The sequence below is a fragment of the Podarcis raffonei genome, chromosome 1, assembly GCF_027172205.1.
Source record: "Podarcis raffonei isolate rPodRaf1 chromosome 1, rPodRaf1.pri, whole genome shotgun sequence".
NCBI classification, from domain to species: Eukaryota; Metazoa; Chordata; class Lepidosauria; order Squamata; family Lacertidae; genus Podarcis; species Podarcis raffonei.
The window spans coordinates 17,148,230-17,169,187 of NC_070602.1; the positions used below are offsets into that span (position 1 = coordinate 17,148,230).

Sequence of the window (20,958 nt, forward strand, 5' to 3'; positions counted from 1 at the left end):
TATACATTTGTCTTTGTTTTTTCCTTTTTCGGTTGTTTAGTTACAGTGGACATGATTGCAATTTGGCCTTATCAAAAGTGCTGTCCACTTGTTACAAGCTGGTTGAGAGGGAGCATGGGACCATCTCATCCAAGTCAAGCTGCTCCTTCTGCCTTCACCATTCTGGCCAGCGTGATCTCTGCAGCAGGAACCTCTTTCCTGTGAGTGGAGGCTCCCGGTGCAACTTGGAGTCATGGTTGCAAATTGCACAGGCAGCCTCACCCCTTCAGACATTCTACTGCACACAATCAGTGGTGATGGTGGAAGCAGGAGGAAGAAACCTTTATTTCATAGCTAAAGGTGCAGCCCTGAGCCCCTTTTCAACATGCTTGCCCTCCACAAGCGAGTAGTGTGTGAACTAAAGACCTTCTGTGTTTCTAACAGCCTGGCAAGTTTCATTTGGGCAGTCACTTATATTTCAGTGGTTCTAAGAACATATGATAGTTGGTTGATGAGTCTTTCTGCAAATGATACCTGGCTAGTATCTATAAGTTGTCTATACTGGACTTTTGGGGGTTTTGTCAAGCCCAGCAAGCAAATTGTTGCTCGTTTTTGCCCTGCAAAGCAAGGGAAACGAATAATAATAGCTATTATTTCTCAGGGGCAGCATGGACTGCTAAGAGATTATCACAGTAGAGACAGTGTATACAATGGGCAAAAAAACCAAACCTTTCTGATAACTGGGAAGTTAAAAATCGCCAAGCGATGCTGTGACATCAGCAATGTGGCTGCAAGACAAAGGATATCTTTGTTTCTGTGTTTATATTGTTGAGATTAAGAGCTGGTTATCACTCTCTCTCTGTCTCTCTCTTTGTGTGTGTGTCTCTTTCTGTTGTTCATATAATCTTTCAGCATGAATTAGTCCACAAACTATAACCCTCATTGAGTATTTCCTACACAACAGGTTCTCAGGTTTGTGATGCAAGCAGAAACAAAGCTTCGTTTCCATTTTTGTCTTCTTTAAGTAGTGAGCATTAAATACGGCATGAATCCACAGTTCATTGAAACTCTGCATCAGTAGAGATCTGCTGTGTGGGTTATATGCATCGGACCTGTATACCATGCACTGAAAGCACACTGCGCCAACCTAGTATGTCTTTGCTAGTTACAATCAAACTAGTTGAAGGCTGAGGTGCCACAACAGGTGAGTGTGGATGAGAAATTGCAACTGGAGCATTGTGACCTGCCATACGTTCATACAGATCATGTTGGTGTGTCTGGTTCATAAGCTTTTGTCTTTTGTTTCGTTTTTGTTAACAATGGTGCAGCTAATCAAAGTTTGTTTTTGAAAAGCGCTAAGAAGAGCGACGGTAAATCCAGCCCTGCTCAGACATCTTGCACAGCAGCTTACGAATGCTGGTGTAAAGGGAATTGTTTATTAATCATGCATAGCAACTGTACAAACTGAAACCGTACGCAATAAAAACAGGGAGATCTTTCAGAACAAAGGCTGTTTTTGCCATTATTACCTGGTGTATAGACTTGTGCATTTTTGTGTGTGAACACTCAGAAGATGCAACTATTATCAGATGTTGCACATAAATATAGGCTAGTGGAAATCACTTTAAATTTGCTTAGGGGACACTTATAATACGATAATACGATACGATAATCTTTATTGTCATTGTCCCATACAGAACAACAAAACTTGTAGTGAGCTGTTTGTGGAGCAGACGCTATATGCAGCAATATTTGCTAGCTCTTGCAATAGTCCCAGGTCACCGCAAACTCATGGGCCAGATAGACTTGCATGTTCTTGTTAAGGACTGTACACTTTCTAATTGTATAGTACAGCGGTTCATTAAACTGCTGGAAACACTTTCCAATGAGCTACCCGTTCAAGGGTGCGCCCTCAGTTCACACGGGGGGCACAATTGAGCTACATCTTTGCCCATTGTGAACTGAGAGCATGACCTCAAACAACCTTAGGTGCCCAGGTCATTGGCCAGGCTAGCTGGGGGTATATGGGGTCTGAGCCCAGCAAGGTCTGGGGCCCCAAAGCTGGAGCAGTGCATATCAGGGAAGCTTGGTAGCGGTGCCCCTGCTGTCTCTTTCAGGAAACCTATTTGCTGTTATTCATCAAAAAACTTTTCATAACCTTCTGAGTAGCTCCAGGAATTCCCAGTGCACAGCCTGAAAGCCATTGCTGCACAGGAAAGGAATCTCAACAGGAAATGAGCAGTGAAACCAGATCACATGGCTGAATCAAGAAATTCAGTTCTATCACCTGTGTACTGAAAGAAAATAATGGGTTTTTACCCTAAAATGTGGGTTAGTTTCCCAGTGTTGTTCTCAGCACTCCTTTAAGAATTGTCATTGTAAGATTTTAATACATTTGAGCTTTAACAAAATAAAATTACACTCTAAATTCACTGTTTACAATCTCTCTCTCTCTCTCTCTCTCTCTCTCTCTCTCTCTCTCTCTCACACACACACACACACACACACACACACACACAACCATGTATATCTACCTGCCAACTTAAGATAACACTTCCTGTATCTGATGATACAGGAGTCTAGTCCACGAAAGCTCACGCCTGCAGCAGACAAATACAGCTTCCCTAATGAAAATTGGGGAGAGCAGGGTAGAGAACGACAGTTTCACATAATTTAATGTGAACCACCTAGCACGGTTTTTGCAATGGTTTGCCTAAGGGTAGTTCCAATTGCCTGAGCATCCCATGATGCTCTAATCCAGCATTCCAAATTCCCTTAGTGCTCACACAAGCCAGTTCCCCTTGCAAAGCTTGTAAAAAAGCACTTGTCTGGGAATGAATGAGATTGCAATGGCATAAATGGGAGAGCAGAATTAAAAGTGCCGACTTTTCCTTGTCAAGCAAATCATGTTGTAAATGGAAGGCCATTAGTAGCCTTTTATGCAACATGTGCCTTCCCACTGCAAGCTGCAGTTTTCCAGCAAAGCAATTCTTGGACATGGAATGTTACATGTGGTGTCTTGTTTCTGCCGGTGGCCTTGAGCTTTTCGTGCATCTGTGGTGAACAGCTCTATTGTTTGTTCAGTAACGAGTAATTTGGGGTCAGTGAAATGTTTAGAACATCAAACTCTTCCATTGCCCATCACTGGCAAATCCAGATCTCTGTATGTGTTCATTTTTCCTTCTGTCTTTACACTTGCAAATTTTCAGCTTTAAGCAACTTCAGACAGCAATGCTCATGTGCATCTGTTTCTAAAGTGAAGCATCCATGTCTGGATATGAAAAACAGATGAACCCAGAATTAAATCAGGGATGGAGAACCTTTTTTCAGCGGGAGGACAACATTCCTTTCTGAGCAACCTTGTAAGGGCCAGCGGCCAGTGATGGGTGGGGTCAGAAGCAAAGGTGAGCAGAGCAGCATATGTGTGCAATGAATATTAAGTTATTATTAAATTTATATATCGCCCTTCATCAAGGGACCACAAGGCAGCTTACCTGGGCCCTCAGGTCTTCATCTGGGGCCCTCAGGGTGCCCCTCCAAAGAACGTTCAGCAAGTGACAACAAGGGCAGGGCCTTTTCAGTTGTGGCTTCCTATCTGTGGAATGCCTTCCCAAGCCTGTCGCCAGCATCCTTTCCACACCAGATGAAAGGTAAAATCTCTCTTCTCCCAGGCATCTGAAGGATTGTCGTGTTGCTCGATGATACGTCTTGCTTCTGACTTTATTTTTGCTGCTGCTCTTTTGCTGGGTCTGTTCCATGGGTCTTTGTATAGTTTTTATTGCAATGTGATGTTCTTTTTTTCAGAGAATATGTCATGCTTTATGTAAGTTGCTTAGGGACTCTCTATGTAGCAAGTGCAATGCAAATCGAATAAATAATAATAATTTCTCAATGCACAGACGGCTTTCTCGAAAGAAATTTGGTTGAGCATTCCGAAAGGAAAAGACCACTTTGGAGAGAATGATATTGCAGTGAAGCAGCCTTCGGCAACTGGTGTCCTCCAGGTGCAGGGATGGGGGAGCCTCTGGCACAGGGGGCAACTGTGGCCCTCCAGACCTCTCTGTTTGGCCCTTGAGACTTTCTAGACCACACCCCTCTTTGGTCACATCCCCTCTCCTTAGGCCACACCCCTCACTGGTCCTTGAGTGTTTTTGCCTGGCTGGAATGTGTCCTTCAATTATAATAATGCCCCTTGAATGCCTGGATGGAAGATAGAGAGGGGTGCACAACTGTGTGTAGAAACTACCCTACTGTACAAAGATATTTAGCTTTTGTTGTCCCACCCCTGTTTGTACGTGGCCCTCTGATGGCAAAGGTTCCCTGGCCCAGCTCTCGAGGATGCCAGCTAGCGAAGGCTGCAATGCCCCCTTTATTTCATCCAGCGTTCGCCTAGCCTAAGCACACCTTCGTAAGTAAAGAACACCATCATATTTGCAGGGAAAGCGCGGATGGAGTTTAGTCCGAGGCCTTTGAAGAGGACTCTCACCCCCTCTTCTCTTACGCTGTCCCTCACGCAGTGTACTAATCCAGAGTATCTGCGCAGGCCCTCGCCATCCACCTGCATCCGGGATTTGATGACATCCATCGGGGTGGCCGTGCCCCAGGCCAGGACTCCAGCGCAGCCTCCAGAAAGAAGCACAGCCCATAAGTCTGCAAAATGTAATTATAAGCAGCATTAAACTGACAGTGAGATAGGTTTGCAGAGGAGAAATGGGCATTGCTCATTAATTAGAATGCAGAATGTTGACACACGTTTTGATTTAGTATTTTTCTGGACATTTGAAATAGTTGTTTTTTATTATTATCACTTATTAAATTTCTTAGCCTGTGGCAACCCAAAGTGACTTACAAACAAAAAAACCCCAATAGGTACATTCAAACTAATTGTGGGTAGGAGAAACTCCCTGGCTTGCCCTTGGGACTGCAGCTGCTAATAGACATGCTAATTTCAATGGGTCTACTCTTGAGTATAAATTAGCTAGCTATGCCCTCTTAAGTAGTGGTATTATTATTGTCTTCCAGATCAGCAGTGGGCAGACTTAAGTCTTGTGAGGTCTACTCTTTTCAACCCCCAGAATCTCAAGGTCTACCAGCTTGAACCAGATGCTAAATAGTGGCTAATCCACTTTCTGCTGCCCCTGGCCAAGTTCCTTATCCTGACTCAAGTCCTACCTAAGGCTAGTTCCCACAAGCAGCAGATAAGATGATAAGGCACTACTGTGGGGTAATAGGCAGAGAGGTTGATGACCATGAGAGGCCTAATTTATGCAGGGCAGTTGCTTCCAATCAGCTCTGAAATATGGAAGGAAGATTGTAAGAAGATACTTTGCAAGTATCTCATATTGGGATTAAGCACACAGAGAAATCTGCTAATGAGCTTCGAGAGCAGATATCCCCTGTTGGAATTATATGTCTTGCTGCCTCTTTGACCCGCACTCCGTAGTCCATGCACAAGATTCTTGACATACCTTCTGTGAAACATCAGGCAGGCCTTTCTTAAGAGGCTCTGCTTTCTGAAGCTTCCCCTTTCTCCGGCATCCGGGACAAGTGGATTTCCTTTCTTTCCAAATCATAATTAAATTTGATTGAGCGGTCATCTAGCTGGCCGCTGAAAGGTTCCGAATACGTTTACATCATTTCAGCTTTCCCACATCGAAGGCTGACTACACTCCATATATTTAAAGCACATGGCTTCTCCCAGAGCTTCCTGGAAACTGTAGTTTACCCCTCACAGAGCTACCATTCCCACCACCCTTTACAAACTGCATTGCTTTAAATGTATGGTGTGTACACAGCCTTGGTCTCTACGGCTTGGTTAAACCAGGTTGCATGATTAAATCAGCCAGTTGTGCAATCCATACACAACATTTACGGGAATCTCCATGTGAGAGCCAGACTCAAAATCAAGTCCCATTGATTAAAGTGAGTGGGACGCGGTTGGCACTGTGGGTTAAACCACAGAGCCTAGGGCTTGCCGATCAGAAAGTTGGTGGTTTGAATCCCTGCGACGGGGTGAGCTCCCGTTGCTCAGTCCCTGCTCCTGCCAACCTAGCAGTTCAAAAGCACATCAAAGTGCAAGTAGATAAATAGGTACCGCTCCGGCGGGAAGGTAAACGGCGTTTCCGTGTGCTGCTCTGGTTCGCCAGAAGTGGCTTAGTCATGCTGGCCACGTGACCCAGAAGCTGTACGCCGGCTCCCTCGGCCAATAAAGCGAGATGAGCGCTGCAACCCCAGAGTCAGTCACGATTGGACCTAATGGTCAGGGGTCCCTTTACCTTTACCTAAAGCAATCTATGGCCTTTTAAACTGGGGCGGTGGGGTTATTATTTTGTTTGTTATTACCGGTGCTTTTTCTGGGGGTACTCGAGGGTACACAGAACTGGCACCTTTTCTTTCTAGAAGAAAAGCCCTGGTTTAAAGTGTGGTACTTAGCATGAAGTTGTTACAGTGAGAACCAGAACCATTTTTCCTTGAAGCATCAGCTGCCACTGCTTCCCAATGAGGCAGGAAATTTGGGTGGGACACAGTGAACCCGCAGTGACTTTCCCTTGCACAATGGGGCTTGCCACTCCTTCCTCATACCCTGCCTCCCCCGCAAAAAATCACAAAAACTTGTTCTGGAGATCCCCCAAACTAGCACACAGGGAGAGGGGAGATTGTTCCACCAAGCAAGCATAAACTGATCATTTGTAGCAGTGCAACCTTGAATTCCTCCCTATGTTTGTAGCTGTGCACTCTTCCTGTTCCATGTGTCAGCACAAATATTCTACCTTTATATTATAAAATAAAAACCCATATGCATGAGCAGGCTATCCTATTTCCTCAGGCTAACCTCCTAGATAGACTGTATAAATTGCGGGAGGAACACAGAGAGAATGGAACTCCGCCCCCCCCCCACAGGGATTATTTGTGTGGGGAGGGATGCTGACTGATGTTCTGAACATGTTCTGTATTTTTGCTTTGAACAATTGCTAATTCTTCAGTTTCTTTTTCCTAAAGTCAGGTCCACCTGTGATTGTGATACAACTCATTGCAGCAATATTGGCTGAGATCGCTTATAGCTTTATTATTTCCCCATTTAATAAGATGTAAAAATGTGCCTGAAATACTTGAGACATTTGTCATGCTCTGGCCCCCCACCCCGGCCCAGGCACCTGTGAAAACGCTTCCAGGGTCGCTGGCCTCTCCTCTCCCTTCCTCCTTCCCTACACGTTGCATGAGATGGGCTATCATGCCTCTGGGATTAGTGAAGAGCTAAAAATAAAATCCATTTCATCATTTAGAAGGTGCCCCTACACCCGAGCTGTATAGGCTTTAGCGATGCATTTAAAAGGTGCAGTTAGCCGGCATGACTGCAGTTAATAAGCATTCGAGGGGGAAGTTGGAGAGGAAGAGTTCTTGGATGACATCAGAGGATGCGGCCTCTGAGTTAACCAGTTACACAAGAGAAGCTCAAATAGAATTTCATAAGAGGGGCTCCGAGCATATTACACAACTGGAGCAAATTGTGCCAATGATAATACTCTGTTCTAATCATTCCCATCTATTTTCCGGTTTGAGTGCCGCTGCTTACGTAGCCAAAACAGCAGCAGCAGCACCTATGTGCAAGAGGGAGGTGTCAACATCCAGCTTCCCCTGTTTGCTGTAGGCATGCAAACCCCAAGGGGTTACAGAACTGTAGAGAGAGGACTTGACACTAGAACTTGGGGACATCTAAGGAAGCTGTAGGCTGGGAGATTCAGGGTAGACAAAATAAAGCGCTTTCTCCCACAGCACAGAGTTAAACTATGGAACTTTATCCCACAGAATGTCCACCAACCAATTTGCATTGGGCAAATTTACGGAGCAGGCAGCTATCAATGGCTGCTAGCCATGATAACTTAGTGCCGGGAACAAACACTCTATACGAAAGTTGCAGAATTGTGGTGACTCAAATGCAGAAGCTATGAAGACAGGTTTTTCAAAACTCCTGAAATAAACCCTTCTCATTTAATGCACACACCTGCTCTGTCTTTTCCCGCTGGAGTAAGCCAGTCGCACAGGACGTTGTAGGTGAGGAAATAGACGACAGATGAGCAGCAGTCTCTCCACATCAGAGCCAAAGACCCCTTGTATAGACCCCTGAAACCTTCCTCCTTCACGACGGTCCGCAGGCAGTGCACAGCTCCTTGGTACTTGGGCTTGGAGATCAGGACGTGGGGTGGAATAGCCAAGGGATCTTTCTGGATCTGTAGTCTCACTTTGGCCAACTCTGCAGGTGACATTAGCACAACCTGAGGGGTGTAATTAGGAATTAGTGGTCTAGAAAGAGGCCTTTTGAGATGTTTCCTGTAGAAGCTCATCACCCACACATCCCCAGACCAGACCATGAAGATACAAAGCCTGGGGTCCAAACTCATGTATTATGGGGTGCCCAAACTTTTTTCAAAGAGGGCCAGATTGGCATGAGGGCCACCCAAAGTTGTTGAGCTTTTTTAAGGACTTAACCCCAAAGCTGCCAGGCAGGCTGGATTAAATTGACCGGCGGGCCATATTAGGCCCCTGAAACGGACTTTGGACATGCCTGCCTTAGTGTATCTACCATATTTTTTGCTCTATAAGACTCACTTTTCCCCTCCCAAAAAGTAAGGGGAAATGTATGTGTGTCTTATGGAGCGAATGCAGGCTGCACAGCTATCGCAGAAGCCAGAACAGCAAGAAGGATCACTGCACAGCAATCCCTCTTGCTGTTCTAGCTTCTGGCTTAGCTGCGCGAAGCCTCTTCAGGGCAGCGGGATGAAGGCTGTTCTGGCTTCTGGGATTCAGAATATTATTTTTTCTTGTTTTCCTCCTTCAAAAACTAGGTGCGTCTTGTGGTCTGGTGCGTCTTATAGAGCGATAAATACGGTAGATCAGACATTTTGCTGCAAGAGCCTAACATGCATAGTCTTCTGGAAACTAATTACACGAGTAATACTATCTTGTTGCCCTTCTTGTTGTTATTATTTATAAAATTTATATGCCACCCTTCATCCAAAGATCACAGGACGGTTTGCAACATTAAAATACACAACGAAAACACAAAAGTACATAACAACAACAAAGTGATGAGGGACAGATGATATAACACCGATGTTTTCCACAGGAATCACTTTCGATAATCAAGAAACTTCAGTGCTTTAAGTATAACACGTTACATGAACACCATTACTGGTCTGTACCAGGAGAAGCCAAATCTAGTTGTCAGGGAACTGCCATCAGCTCAGAGGTGAGAGGTGGAAGGGCAGTTGCGTGAGAAGCAGCTCTTCTTCCGGGGAGGAAGGAAGCCAGGCCTCCAGTGGGGAAGGGATGCAGGGCTCGGAGGATGCGAGGGACAGCCTGAGCAAAGCGGTGGGGGAGGCAGGGCCCCCTTTGCCCATGCCCTCTCTGCGCAGATTCTGCTAGTGACTGAGCAGACATGGAAGTGAGTCGTTCTGCACTGTGAATGTTTTTGCACCGATAATAAAGCCTTGAAAAGACCAGTGGGGGTCTTGACTGTTCGCTCTTGAGCAACCACGTCGGAACACTAGTGCTCTTCAAATGTTGTTGGATTAGAATTCCCCTCATCTGTGAGCACTGGGCATACTGGTTGGTGCTCAATAACCAGAAGGCACCACTTTAGCTACTTCTACATAGCAGAATCTGCCCCAAAACATGCCTCTCCCATATCTGTCTCTACAGCCACACCAATGGTTTGACTTCATCCCCAAAGGCGCACTCCTCCATTGTCTCCCAGGACAGATAGGTGCCAACCTTATTCCACTTTAACCTTTATGATTTCCTCCCAAACAATCCTGGGAACTGTAGTTTGTTAAGGGTCTCCTAACAACTCCCAGCAGCCACAACAAGCTACAATTCCCAGGATTCTTTGGGAGAAGGCATGACTGTTAAAGTGGAATAAGAGTGCTTTACCAGGACACCCCGAAGGCCAAAAACACCAAAATTAATTGATTGACTTGCCTTTTTCTTAAATTGATTGTATTGCACATATACATAAATCAAAATGCACAAACTTTTTAAAAAAAGAAAATACAAAAGCTTATGTAGAGAGAGCAAAAAAGAAAAGAATAAAAGCAGAAACTCCAGAAAGGAAGAAAGAAGTAAGGGATATAAATATATGCCTTTTGTAAGTACATTTAAATCTTAGAAAGAAAAAGAAAGAAAAGAAAAAGAAAAAGGGAGCATACATAAAACAACATTAGTTCATTCTTCAATAAACTCAGACATTTCAAAAAAAGAAACACACTTATTGTGGACTTCCACCAACTTCACAACAGTTCATTATTTCTAATTAAAGTCTACCTGTCTGTATTTCAATAAATCCCTCATCCCATTCAATAAATCCCCGAAGAAAAACGCCAAAATTAATTGATTGACTTGCCTAAGATCTAGGATGTGGGTAGGCAAACTAAGGCCCAGGGGCCGGATCCAGCCCAATCGCCTTCTAAATCCAGCCCGCGGATGGTCTGGGAATCAGCATGTTTTTACATGAATTAAATGTGCCCTTTTATTTAAAATGCACCTCTGGGTTATTTGTGGGGCCTGCCTGGTGTTTTTTACGTGAGTGGAATGTGTGCTTTTATTTAAAATGCATCTCTGGGTTATTTCTGGGACTATATCTTCCCCCCAAATATAGTCTGGCCCCCCACAAGGTCTGAGGTACAGTGGACCAGCCCCCTGCTGAAAAAGTTTGCTGACCCCTGATCTAGGACAAAGCACTGCCTTTGACGTTCCCGCCGGACGTCAATTCTGCCTTTGAAATCTCAATAATGTATGGCAGCCCTAGCTTTACGTGTATAGTGTGGCTTTGGCCTTCTCCCAACCAGATTGGATTTGTGCATAAACTTTCATTCCTTGCAGTTAAAAACAAAACAAAACATTATTTTACTCGTAACCTACCCGGATTGCACCAGTAGCAGCTGCTGCAAAAGACACGTCTGCCTTTGACGGCTTTCTGTCTGCAGAGCCATATCGAAATCTGCAGATGTTATAAAGGATGTTTTTGTAGATGCCAAAAGAGAACGATGTAATAAACGATGCAGTTATGACAGTCATCGACACCCCTCGGTAGAAACCCAGCACCTGGTTTGCATAGAAAAGTGAGAAGAAAGTGTTAGCCAAGCTAATCTTACCTAACCTTCCCAAGTCTCCATAATATGAAAGTCACAGCAGCTGGGTTTTTTTCTTTGGCTTTCTGGTAATAAGGAAATTAATTATAATAGAATAAAGGACACCTCACAGTTTGTCTTCAGATTTGGTACTAATTGAGGAAAAGGAGAAGGTGATAGCTGTTGGTAGAGAATTAGTCTCTTAATCTGAGAGTTGTGGGTTCAAGTTGCACGTTGGATGAAAGATTCCTGCATTGTTGATCAGAGTTTCCCAAACTTGGGTCTCCAGCTGTTTTTTGGACTACAACTCCCATCATCCCTAGCTAGCAGGACCAGTGATCAGGGATGATGATGATTATGTTAGTTAGTTAGTTAGTGGGTGGCTTCCAACAAAACACTAAAATACAATAACCTATTAAACATTAAAAGCTTCCCTAAACAGGGCTGCCTTCAGATGTCTTCTAAAAGTTTGGTAGTTATTTTTCTCTTTGACATCTGGTGGGAGGGCGTTCCACAGGGCAGGTGACACTACTGAGAAGGCCCTCTGCCTGGTTCCCTGTAACTTGGCTTCTCATAGCGAGGGAACCGCCAGAAGGCCCTCGGCGCTGGACCTCAGTGCAGAATGATGGGCAGAATGAAGAGAACTGTAGTCCAAAATCAACTGGAGACCCAAGTTTGGGAAACACTGGATTAGATCTTCATGGTCCCTTCCAACTCTACAATTCTATGGAACCTCTAGGTCAGGGATGTGTAACCTGTGACCCTTCAGATATTGTTGGACTCCAAATCCCATCAGTTCCAGCCATGATGGGAGTGGTAGTGTAGCAACACCCTGGAGGATACCAGGATTCCCAGCCCTGTTCTAGGTGCTTACGAGGCCCAATGCACCCAGAATCAGGTTCTTGTTCACAGGTATTCTTAAACACAACCAACCTTAGCCTTAGGGCCAAACCCTAACCCTCGATGCAGTTAGCAATTGCACAAAGGGGTTTTTAGAATTCAGGATTGGGGACCAAATCCAGATTGAAACATTGGTGTGGGAAACAGATTTTTAACCTCTTGACCTCCCCCCACGCTACATCCCTGAATTGGACTGAAAGTCTCTTATTTGCATTGGTGGCAGGTGGAAATCTCTCATTTGCTGAAATAGATGTGTGGGGAGCAATCTGCTTCAGGACTGCTGTAGAGAGCAAAGTGTTAAAAATCCCTCCCCTCGTTTTCCACCCAACCCATGTCTGCAATTAACTGTTATTCAGCCATTCACACAAGTGTGTGAAATATGCCGTGTTAGGCCACAATAGCTCTGTCCCAGAGTCATTGTAATAAAGCCATTCCTTAATGTTGGACAGACACTGGGTTTTTCTCTTAAGAACTGTAGTTTGCCACATCAAACTAGAATTCCCAGCACCCTTAACAAACCACAGCTCCCAGGTTTCTTGGGAGGAAGTCATTTGCTTTAAATGCGCATTAAATATGTTTTAAATGTATGGTGTGGATCCGCCCCAAGTCAAGCAGACATGATGAAGCAAATCTACCCTTCATCAACAGGAATTTTACCATACGTACTTTTTCAGTTCTGTATGTGTCTCTGATACAGTGCCATATTCCACGATAACTTGTCTGAGTCTGAATCCTCACCTGTTAAATGGGACAATCCGTCATTCATTTCATCTTGGGGGAAAGAAACATTTATTGGTAATTTTGCAAGTGGGTAAGGCATCAAATTAGCATGAAAAGTGAATTTATTGCATTAGGGTGACAGAATGTTTTAATCCATTGCACAAAGCTGAATGTCAAGGAACTGCCATCGGCTCAGGGGCGAGAGGGGAAAAGCCGAATGGATTACAGAGAGCCCCCGAAGATTGTGGGAAGCAGCACTTCCTCAGCAGAGGAAGGTAGCCACGCCTCTAGTGGAGAGGAGATGCAGGGCTCGGAGGAGGTGAGGCGATGCCAGGACACCCTGCCTGAGCAAAGCGGGGAGGAGGGAGATCCCCCGTTACCCACGCCTTCCTTGCGCAGTAGGCTTCTGCACAGAGAGGGGAGGCGCAGACTGGGTGTCAAGAAACTACTCTGCTGGGGAAGGTTTAAGGACCGCCCACTCTCAGATTTTGCCAGTGAATGAGCAAGACACGGAATAGAGGCGCTCTGCTTTCCAAAGGTTTTTATCACCGATAAGAAAGCTTTAAAACAGACTATTGCAGCATATTGCCTGATTGCTCTCGAGCAACCAACCTATACCTCTAACACTGAATTTATAGTATGTGCTTGAATCTCTCCCACAAAAGAGGGACAAGATTGGAGGCACCTACAGATCTCACAATGTAATTTCTAGTTTGGTCCTGAGAGTATGGTGAAAGGATTGGGAGAAGCTGGGGAAGCAGAATATGGAGAAGCCCTGGAATTCCTCCTGGCAAACCATAGTTTATTAGCTGTTGGGTAGCGAAACCACTGCAGTGGTGAGAACCGCCCCACACACTCATCCTAGCTGCTTTCAGCTCTGAAACGGGGTGGAGAAGAGTTCTCTCCATTTTACCTTGTGACTTGGGAGATTTGATTGTAGGTAAGAAAACTAAACTTTGAAATACCTTGATTGTGTCCAGTGGATATCCGACTGCAGCACTAACACCACCTGAAACAGTTAAATTGTAAATTAAATTTTAAAAATTTAAAAAGTGCACCTTAGAGACCAACTGAGCTTATTCTGGGTATAAGCTTTTGTGTGCATGCATACTTCTTCAGATACACTGAAACAGAAGTCACCAGACCCTTATATATAGTGGGAGGGTGGGGTGGGGTTTTTCTCAGAAGGGTAGTAGGAGATGGGTGATTGACTCAATGGATATGGTAAACTTGTTGACGACTGTTAACAACTGCAATTAGTCCCACAGGAAAAAGCAAGGGATAGCATGCAGATGACCAAAAACAGCTTTAGCATATGTAATGAGACAAGAATCCAATGTCTCTATTCAGACCAGGTCTCTCCATAGTAATAAGTTATTTAGTAATAAGTTGTAATTCAGCAACTTCTCTTTCAAGTCTATTTCTGAAATTCTTTTGTAATAAGACAGCTGCTTTGAGATCCTGTACTGAATGTCCTGGGAGACTGAAGTGTTCTCCTACTGGCTTGTCTGGCTTGTGATTCCTGATATCGGCTTTATGTCCATTTATCCTTTGGCGTAGGGTTTGGCCTGTTTGGCCAATATAGCGAGCTGAAGGGCACTACCCTTTATTTCGACTGCGTCAGACCAACATGGCTACCTACCTGAGTCTGTAAGTTTAATTGTTTCAGAAGCAATACATTCACCTCACAGAGAACCAACTTCAGTAAGACCCGGAAACTTAAGCCACATTCGCTTTGCACTTAAGCCAGGTGTGTACATTTGAGACAGCCGTTGCACGTGCACAAAATGAGCACATATGCACAGATGGCAACGTCATGAACAGGAGTTCTGGCAGGGCTGAAGGAGGCGAACCAAAAAGTGCATTGGGTGAAGACATCTCCACTCCCTCTCTGATGGGACCATGCAGATGTGACTTAAAACACAATGGGGGAGATAACCTCATGGCATTTTAAGCTGCTAATGTGAACATATCCTTACTAGCAAGTAGCGCCTTGCAAAGTATAGAATTGCTCCATTAATTAAGGTTACCAGGCATCCCCGTTTCCCAGGGACAGTCCCCGGATTTACAAATCAGTCCCCATACAAAATCCATTGAAGTTGAAAAGCATCCCCGGATTCATTGAAAAAAATCTGGTAACCTTACCATTAACCTTGTCAAACAATTCCGCACATGGTCCACCCTTGTAATTCTACCCCACCTCCAAAACAAAACAAAAAATATACTCCGAAATTGGGAGTTGTAGGTCAGCATCCCTGATCACTGGCCATGCTGGCTGGGACTGGTGGGAATTATCGTACAAAACATCTGGGGGCGCCGGGTTGGGGAAGGCTGCTGAATGAGGGCCTGGGCATTCAGATCTCTCCACCACACCACAATATGCATGGTTCATGTTGTACAACAAACACCGCAAGTACAATAAAGGGTGTGTTGGTGTGCAGTCTTTCAACCCATAAACTGGTATAGCCAGGTTTTGAGAATTGTGTCTACTAAGCTCATAGCTTATAGCATTGAAATGGGTCAGGGAGGGGATAAGGTTGATTGGCACAAATAAAGAATGGTAACAGTACACATTCTTTGTACTTCCTTAGCAACAAATGCTATCGCTATATATATTTACAAGAATACAAAGGTGTTTATGTGGTTGTTTGGTGGGAAATTGCCTTTCCACATAGAACATTCAAAGATTCAAATACATACCAATTTAAAGAGAACTATACATAAATAAAGGGAGGGGGATGTGAAATATTATATATGTTTACTTGGAGGAGGAGGGAACCAAACCAATCATTGTACAAAAGAGGAATATTATGGGTGGTATCCAGTGATGGTCTAGCCAATTGCGCAACTGAAATCCATTCACTTGCACAATTCGACTTCCAGTCAGGGCTGGCCCAAGACATTTTTACACCTGAGGCGAACCACAAAATGGCACCTGCCTCCCCACCAGGGAAGGAGTGAGTGAAGATCTACATCAGGGACAAGGGGGGGGGAGAATAAAGATCTACATTGGGATCTGCTGCCTCTGTGGGTCCTGCCACCTAAGGTGGTTGCCTCACCTTGCCTCATGCCTGGGCCAGCCATGTTTCTCATTTATCTTCTCTCCACACACACACACACACACCCAGCAAAATTTGTTCCAGGTGAGTCTCCCAACCTTCCAGAGCAGATTGAGGGAGCTTTAGGGAAAGAGCTGCAGGAAAGAGGAGAGGAAAGAGAAGCCTAGTTTTGCAACTTCTGGATCAGGCAGGTCTAGTCAAGCATCCCATTCACACAGTGGCCAACCTATATGAAGCCTACAAACAGGACCTGACCACAATAACTCTCTATGTGTGATTCCCAGCAATTCAGGAGCATACTGTCTCTGACAGGTAAGGCAAAGCATAGCAATTGTGGCTAGAATTTATTGATTTCTCCCTGTACATTTTGCTGCATATTATAGCCTTCTGATATAGTGAAGACTACAGCATTGACAAGGCAAAAAACGCTGGACAAAAATACAACAGCTTTCCTAATAGGCTTGTTTATGTGGAAAGCAGCAAAGTTAATAAACTGACTACTGCTCTTACAAAGAAGAGAATATTGCTGTACCACAATCTGAGAAAATGATGAAGGACCATAGGGGTAATTATAATGTAAATACAAACCTCAGGTGTGGTTATGCTTCTCATGTGGTTAGGTTTTTGCAAGCTGCTTTTCATCCAGACATCTGTACCCACATTTTACTCTACAACCGGTTTATTGTTATGAGTTTGTGGGTGCCGGCCTCCCCTAAATTCCTGGGTCGAGTAGGTGTTAGTATTTAATCAAGGCTTGGGGAGTTAACCTGGATGCCAGACTTCTAATTCCTGGACCCAGCTTCCCATGTTCAGGTGGAACAACTGATTGGTTCAAAATTGGGAAAGGCGTACGACAAGGCTGTATTTTGTCTCCCTGCTTATTTAATTTATACGCAGAATACATCATGCGAAAGGCTGGGCTGGATGAATCCCAAGCTGGAATTAAGATTGCCGGAAGAAATATCAACAACCTCAGATATGCAGATGACACAACCTTGATGGCAGAAAGTGAGGAGGAATTAAAGAACCTTTTAATGAGGGTGAAAGAGGAGAGCGCAAAATATGGTCTGAGGCTCAACATCAAAAAAACGAAGATCATGGCCACTGGTCCCATCACCTCCTGGCAAATAGAAGGGGAAGAAATGGAGGCAGTGAGAGATTTTACTTTCTTGGGCTCCATGATCACTGCAGATGGTGACAGCAGCCACGAAATTAAAAGACGCCTGCTTCTTGGGAGAAGGGCAATGACAGGCCTAGACAGCATCTTGAGAAGTAGAGACGTCACCTTGCCAACAAAGGTCCGTATAGTTAAAGCCATGGTTTTCCCAGTAGTGATGTATGGAAGTGAGAGCTGGACCATGAAGAAGGCTGATCGCCGAAGAATTGATGCTTTTGAATTATGGTGTTGGAGGAGACTCTTGAGAGTCCCATGGACTGCAAGAAGATCAAACGCATCCATTCTTAAGGAAATCAGCCCTGAGTGCTCACTGGAAGGACAGATCGTGAAGCTGAGGCTCCAGTACTTTGGCCACCTCATGAGAAGAGAAGACTCCCTGGAGAAGACACTGATGCTGGGAAAGATGGAGGGCACAAGGAGAAGGGGGCGACAGAGGATGAGATGGTTGGATAGTGTTCTCGAAGCCACAAACATGAGTCTGACCAAACTGCGGGAGGTAGTGGAGGACAGAGGTGCCTGGCGTGCTCTGGTCCATGGGGTCACGAAGAGTCGGACACGACTAAACGACTAAACAACAACAACAACAATAGGCCATTAAGAAAGCGAAGGAGAGGAGGCAAATGGGTGGGGCCCCTACTTCAGCTCTAAGATAGAAGACAAAGACAAAGCTTGAGGTAGAGCTTAAGAGTAAAGACAGCAAGCTGAAGACAAGATCAGAGCACAATGGGTTATTTCTGTCTGAATCTAAAGCTGTAGCTATGGGAGAATCAAAACTCTCTTGGGGTGTTAATGCTGTGAACCCCTGCACTGTAGGCTCAGGTTGTATCTATAAACCATATATCATAAAGACACCACAGTCTCCACTGTGCCTCATTTCCAAAAAGAAAAACGAACCCAAGGTGAACACCAGGAACCCCTGGAATCTCCCACCACTCGGAGATTGGGGCGACATGCAACATAGTGCTTGCAGTTCACATTAACCTGCACTTCCAAATGCACAGTCCGCACTCATGTGCTTCGTGGTACTTTGCATACATTCTTGGGTCACCAAAGGTAGGTGCCTGAAGCTGTTCAGGGCTCTACCCAGTCCACGGGCCAGAACTATAAGGTACTAGGATCTTGCTAAAGTAATGCAATGCCTGCTTCCACCCTAGTTGTTCCTAGGTGACCACCAAACATGCTCAATCCTCATTGGGCTGTTTGTGGGGTGGAGTTGTCCCCTTGGCTGCTCCCCACCTACTGCTGCAGATCTTGGGATTCATCCAAATGTGTTGATACTTACCTCTCTCTTCCCTTAACAGTGGCCTTCTTTCGGGTCCAGCCCTGTCGACGCAGCAGCAGCACTGAGTTTGCTCTTAGAGGGACAGAGAGAACACAGTCCCAGTGTGACACTGTTGATGCTGAGGAATAATCTGCCAAGCCAGACTCATCAACAGAGCTCTTCTGGACACCAACTGACCTTTGCGAGTGCTCCAAGAGCAGCAGTAAAAACATGGATTTAGCATTCTCCAGGGATTTCCACACTCCAGATATAGCAACCCATAGACGCGTCTAGGGCCTAAAATAGTCTTGGGGAGATGGAAGTTCAAAGCTGCTGCCACAGCTGGAGAAGCAAAACAAACAGGCACAATGGGAGGCTGGCAGGCCTTCCTCAGCCCCAATGAATGAAACTTCTCCACTGCTCAGAAGGAATTCTATTTACAGCATGAACCTAAGCGTGTTTACTCTGAAGCAAGTCTTACATGGGGCCCTTCCGGACGTCCTGTTCATTGTGCATTCATGATTGTTTCACTAAGACAAAGAACTTGCAGGCTTTAGATTAGAACTAAGATCTTTATTGAGTTCTGTGTGGGCTCACATGTCAGTCTGCTCTGGGTAAGCTGTAGGGAGAGCACAGGCGTGGTCCTCTCCCTCATTTCCTGTCCCGGTCTCTCCACTTGGCTCTATTACTCATGGTGCCATGATGATTTGAACTCAAGGTGATATTGGGGCAGAGGTCTCAAGCTTCAAGAAGCAGGACAGTCACCAATGCTATTTGCACCACCTGCAAAAGTTTCAGGGTAGACATACTGCTTTGTTTCCAATCAGTGCCAGCCCCGTAACTTCCTGCTAAAATCCTGCAACTTGTTCCGGGGTATTTTATTTTGTTGCCCCACGTCTGTTGTGCTACAGTGCAAGAATGTCCCTCCTGACGGCAATAACGCTGCAACACTGGGGAAGCGCCACACAACAGCTAATAAAGGGGAATAATGCGTCTAAACCACTGAGCCTCTTGGGCTTGCCGATCAGAAGGTCGGCGGTTTAAATCCTCGGGACAGGGTGAGCTCCCATTGCTCTGTCCTAGCTTCTGCCAACCTAGCAGTTTGAAAGCATGCCAGTGCAAGTAGAAAAATAGATACCGCTGTGGTGGGAAGGTAAACAGCGTTTCCGTGCGTTTTGGCTTCTGTCACAGTGTCTCGTTGCACCAGAAGTGGTTTAGTCAATATGGCCACATGACCTGGAAAGCTGTCTGTGGACAAACGCTGGCTCCCTTGGCCTGAAAGCGAGATGAGCGCTGCACCCCATGGTCACCTTTGACTGGACTTAACCATACAGGGGTCCTTTACCTTTACCTTTACCTTTACCTTACCTAAATCCACCACTATCTCCCTATTATTGCATCTATGTCATATCACAGAACACACTGCATTATTGGGAAAGGAGAATAAATAATGGCACTCTATTCTACCCAGGAGGGGAGAGGAACACAATTTTCAAAACTGCAACACACAATCAAGTGTGTGTCCCTGATCCCCTTCTTTGACATGAGTCGGATGCAGCTTGGCCAATGAGGGATGGAGGTGCAGTGCTAAGTTCTCAGCAGCAGTGTCGTTGGTGCTCACCAGGAGAGGTGAGGTAATGGGGAGGCCAGCACAGTGTGGCTGCAGTGGCAGGACTCCACCAGCGCACCTGAACTGCGCCAACCTCCCCCCTCCGCTGTGCTCCTCCTCCCCTCCAAAGTGAGTCTCTGGATACCCACACAGTCTGTAAGCAGAGCTGAGACAACAACTGCTTGAGCCAGTCTCTTGTGCTGTTTGGACAGCCCAACCTACACAAGCAAAATACTGAATACACCACACAGAGAAGGGAGAATCTACAGAAAGGCATCATTCAGGCATGCAGCTCTTGGCTGCCATCGATAGAAGCTAACGGTTAGGTCAAATTAAGAGCTTGGGATGGTTTTCCAAGGTTCCTTTGGTCTGCTCTCAGCTGTTCTTGGTGTTAGGAGAATTTTAAGGTCTAAGATATAAAATAAATGTTCATAAATGTCCCAGGCAAACACATACATAAATATATAAACCACATGTCTGAAACAGTACAGGAAAACAGTCCTAAAGCCATTTTGACAATTTCAGTGACCTCGAATATTCCTCTGCAGTTTGGATGGAAATGGGAAAAGCCTCCCCATTGTCTCTGTGCTCACAAATCTTGCCTTAAGGGCACATTTGTGTATGAATAGGGTGAGCCTGTGACCTAGACTCAGGAATTAAGTATTTATCATCACAAAAGAATGGTCAGGCTCTCCAGGTAAACAGCATCAACAGGTTTCCTGCCAGACAGGATTCTGCTGTAGACCACCCCTTCTGTGATGTATGTATGATGTATTGGGGGGTGGTCTTGAGCTATAGGGTAGCAATTTCAAAAGTCTATATAAGGGCTTGCACACCATTGTTGTGGGTTTCTCCTCCCTCCAGTGTGTGGGGGTGAGCACCCTGTTGCAACAGTTTAATAAAGATTGGGCTTAGTAGTTGCTTTGCTTCTCAATATTCTCTGGTTGGCCTCTTTTTATTTTCTCCTACCAATCACCGAAGAATTGATGCTTTTGAATTATGGTGTTGGAGGAGACTCTTGAGAGTCCCATGGACTGCAAGAAGATCAAACCTCTCCATTCTTAAGGAAATCAGCCCTGAGTGCTCACTGGAAGGACAGATCCTGAAGCTGAGGCTCCAATACTTTG

At 45.2% G+C, this 20,958-nt stretch overlaps 1 protein-coding gene across 7 annotated transcripts in view; it reads right to left on the reverse strand.

The window, feature by feature from the left end:
* Nucleotides 1–1,365: 1,365 nt before the first annotated feature.
* Nucleotides 1,366–20,958, reverse strand: part of SLC25A47 (solute carrier family 25 member 47) — a 38,889-nt gene continuing 19,296 nt past the window's right edge. For 4 of the 7 annotated variants that reach the window (XM_053375100.1, XM_053375118.1, XM_053375110.1 and 1 more), the window contains 5 exons: nucleotides 13,691–13,734; nucleotides 12,672–12,743; nucleotides 10,897–11,079; nucleotides 7,982–8,252; nucleotides 1,366–4,629 (listed from right to left, as the gene is read on the reverse strand). In XM_053375100.1, the coding sequence (XP_053231075.1) occupies nucleotides 4,349–4,629; nucleotides 7,982–8,252; nucleotides 10,897–11,079; nucleotides 12,672–12,743; nucleotides 13,691–13,734 (851 nt within the window). In that variant the 3' untranslated portion in view covers nucleotides 1,366–4,348. Of the gene's footprint in view, nucleotides 4,630–7,981; nucleotides 8,253–10,896; nucleotides 11,080–12,671; nucleotides 12,777–13,690; nucleotides 13,735–18,243; nucleotides 18,351–20,958 lie in introns of those variants that run through there. The other 3 variants (XM_053375145.1, XM_053375154.1, XM_053375136.1) reach the window with 3 other exon arrangements.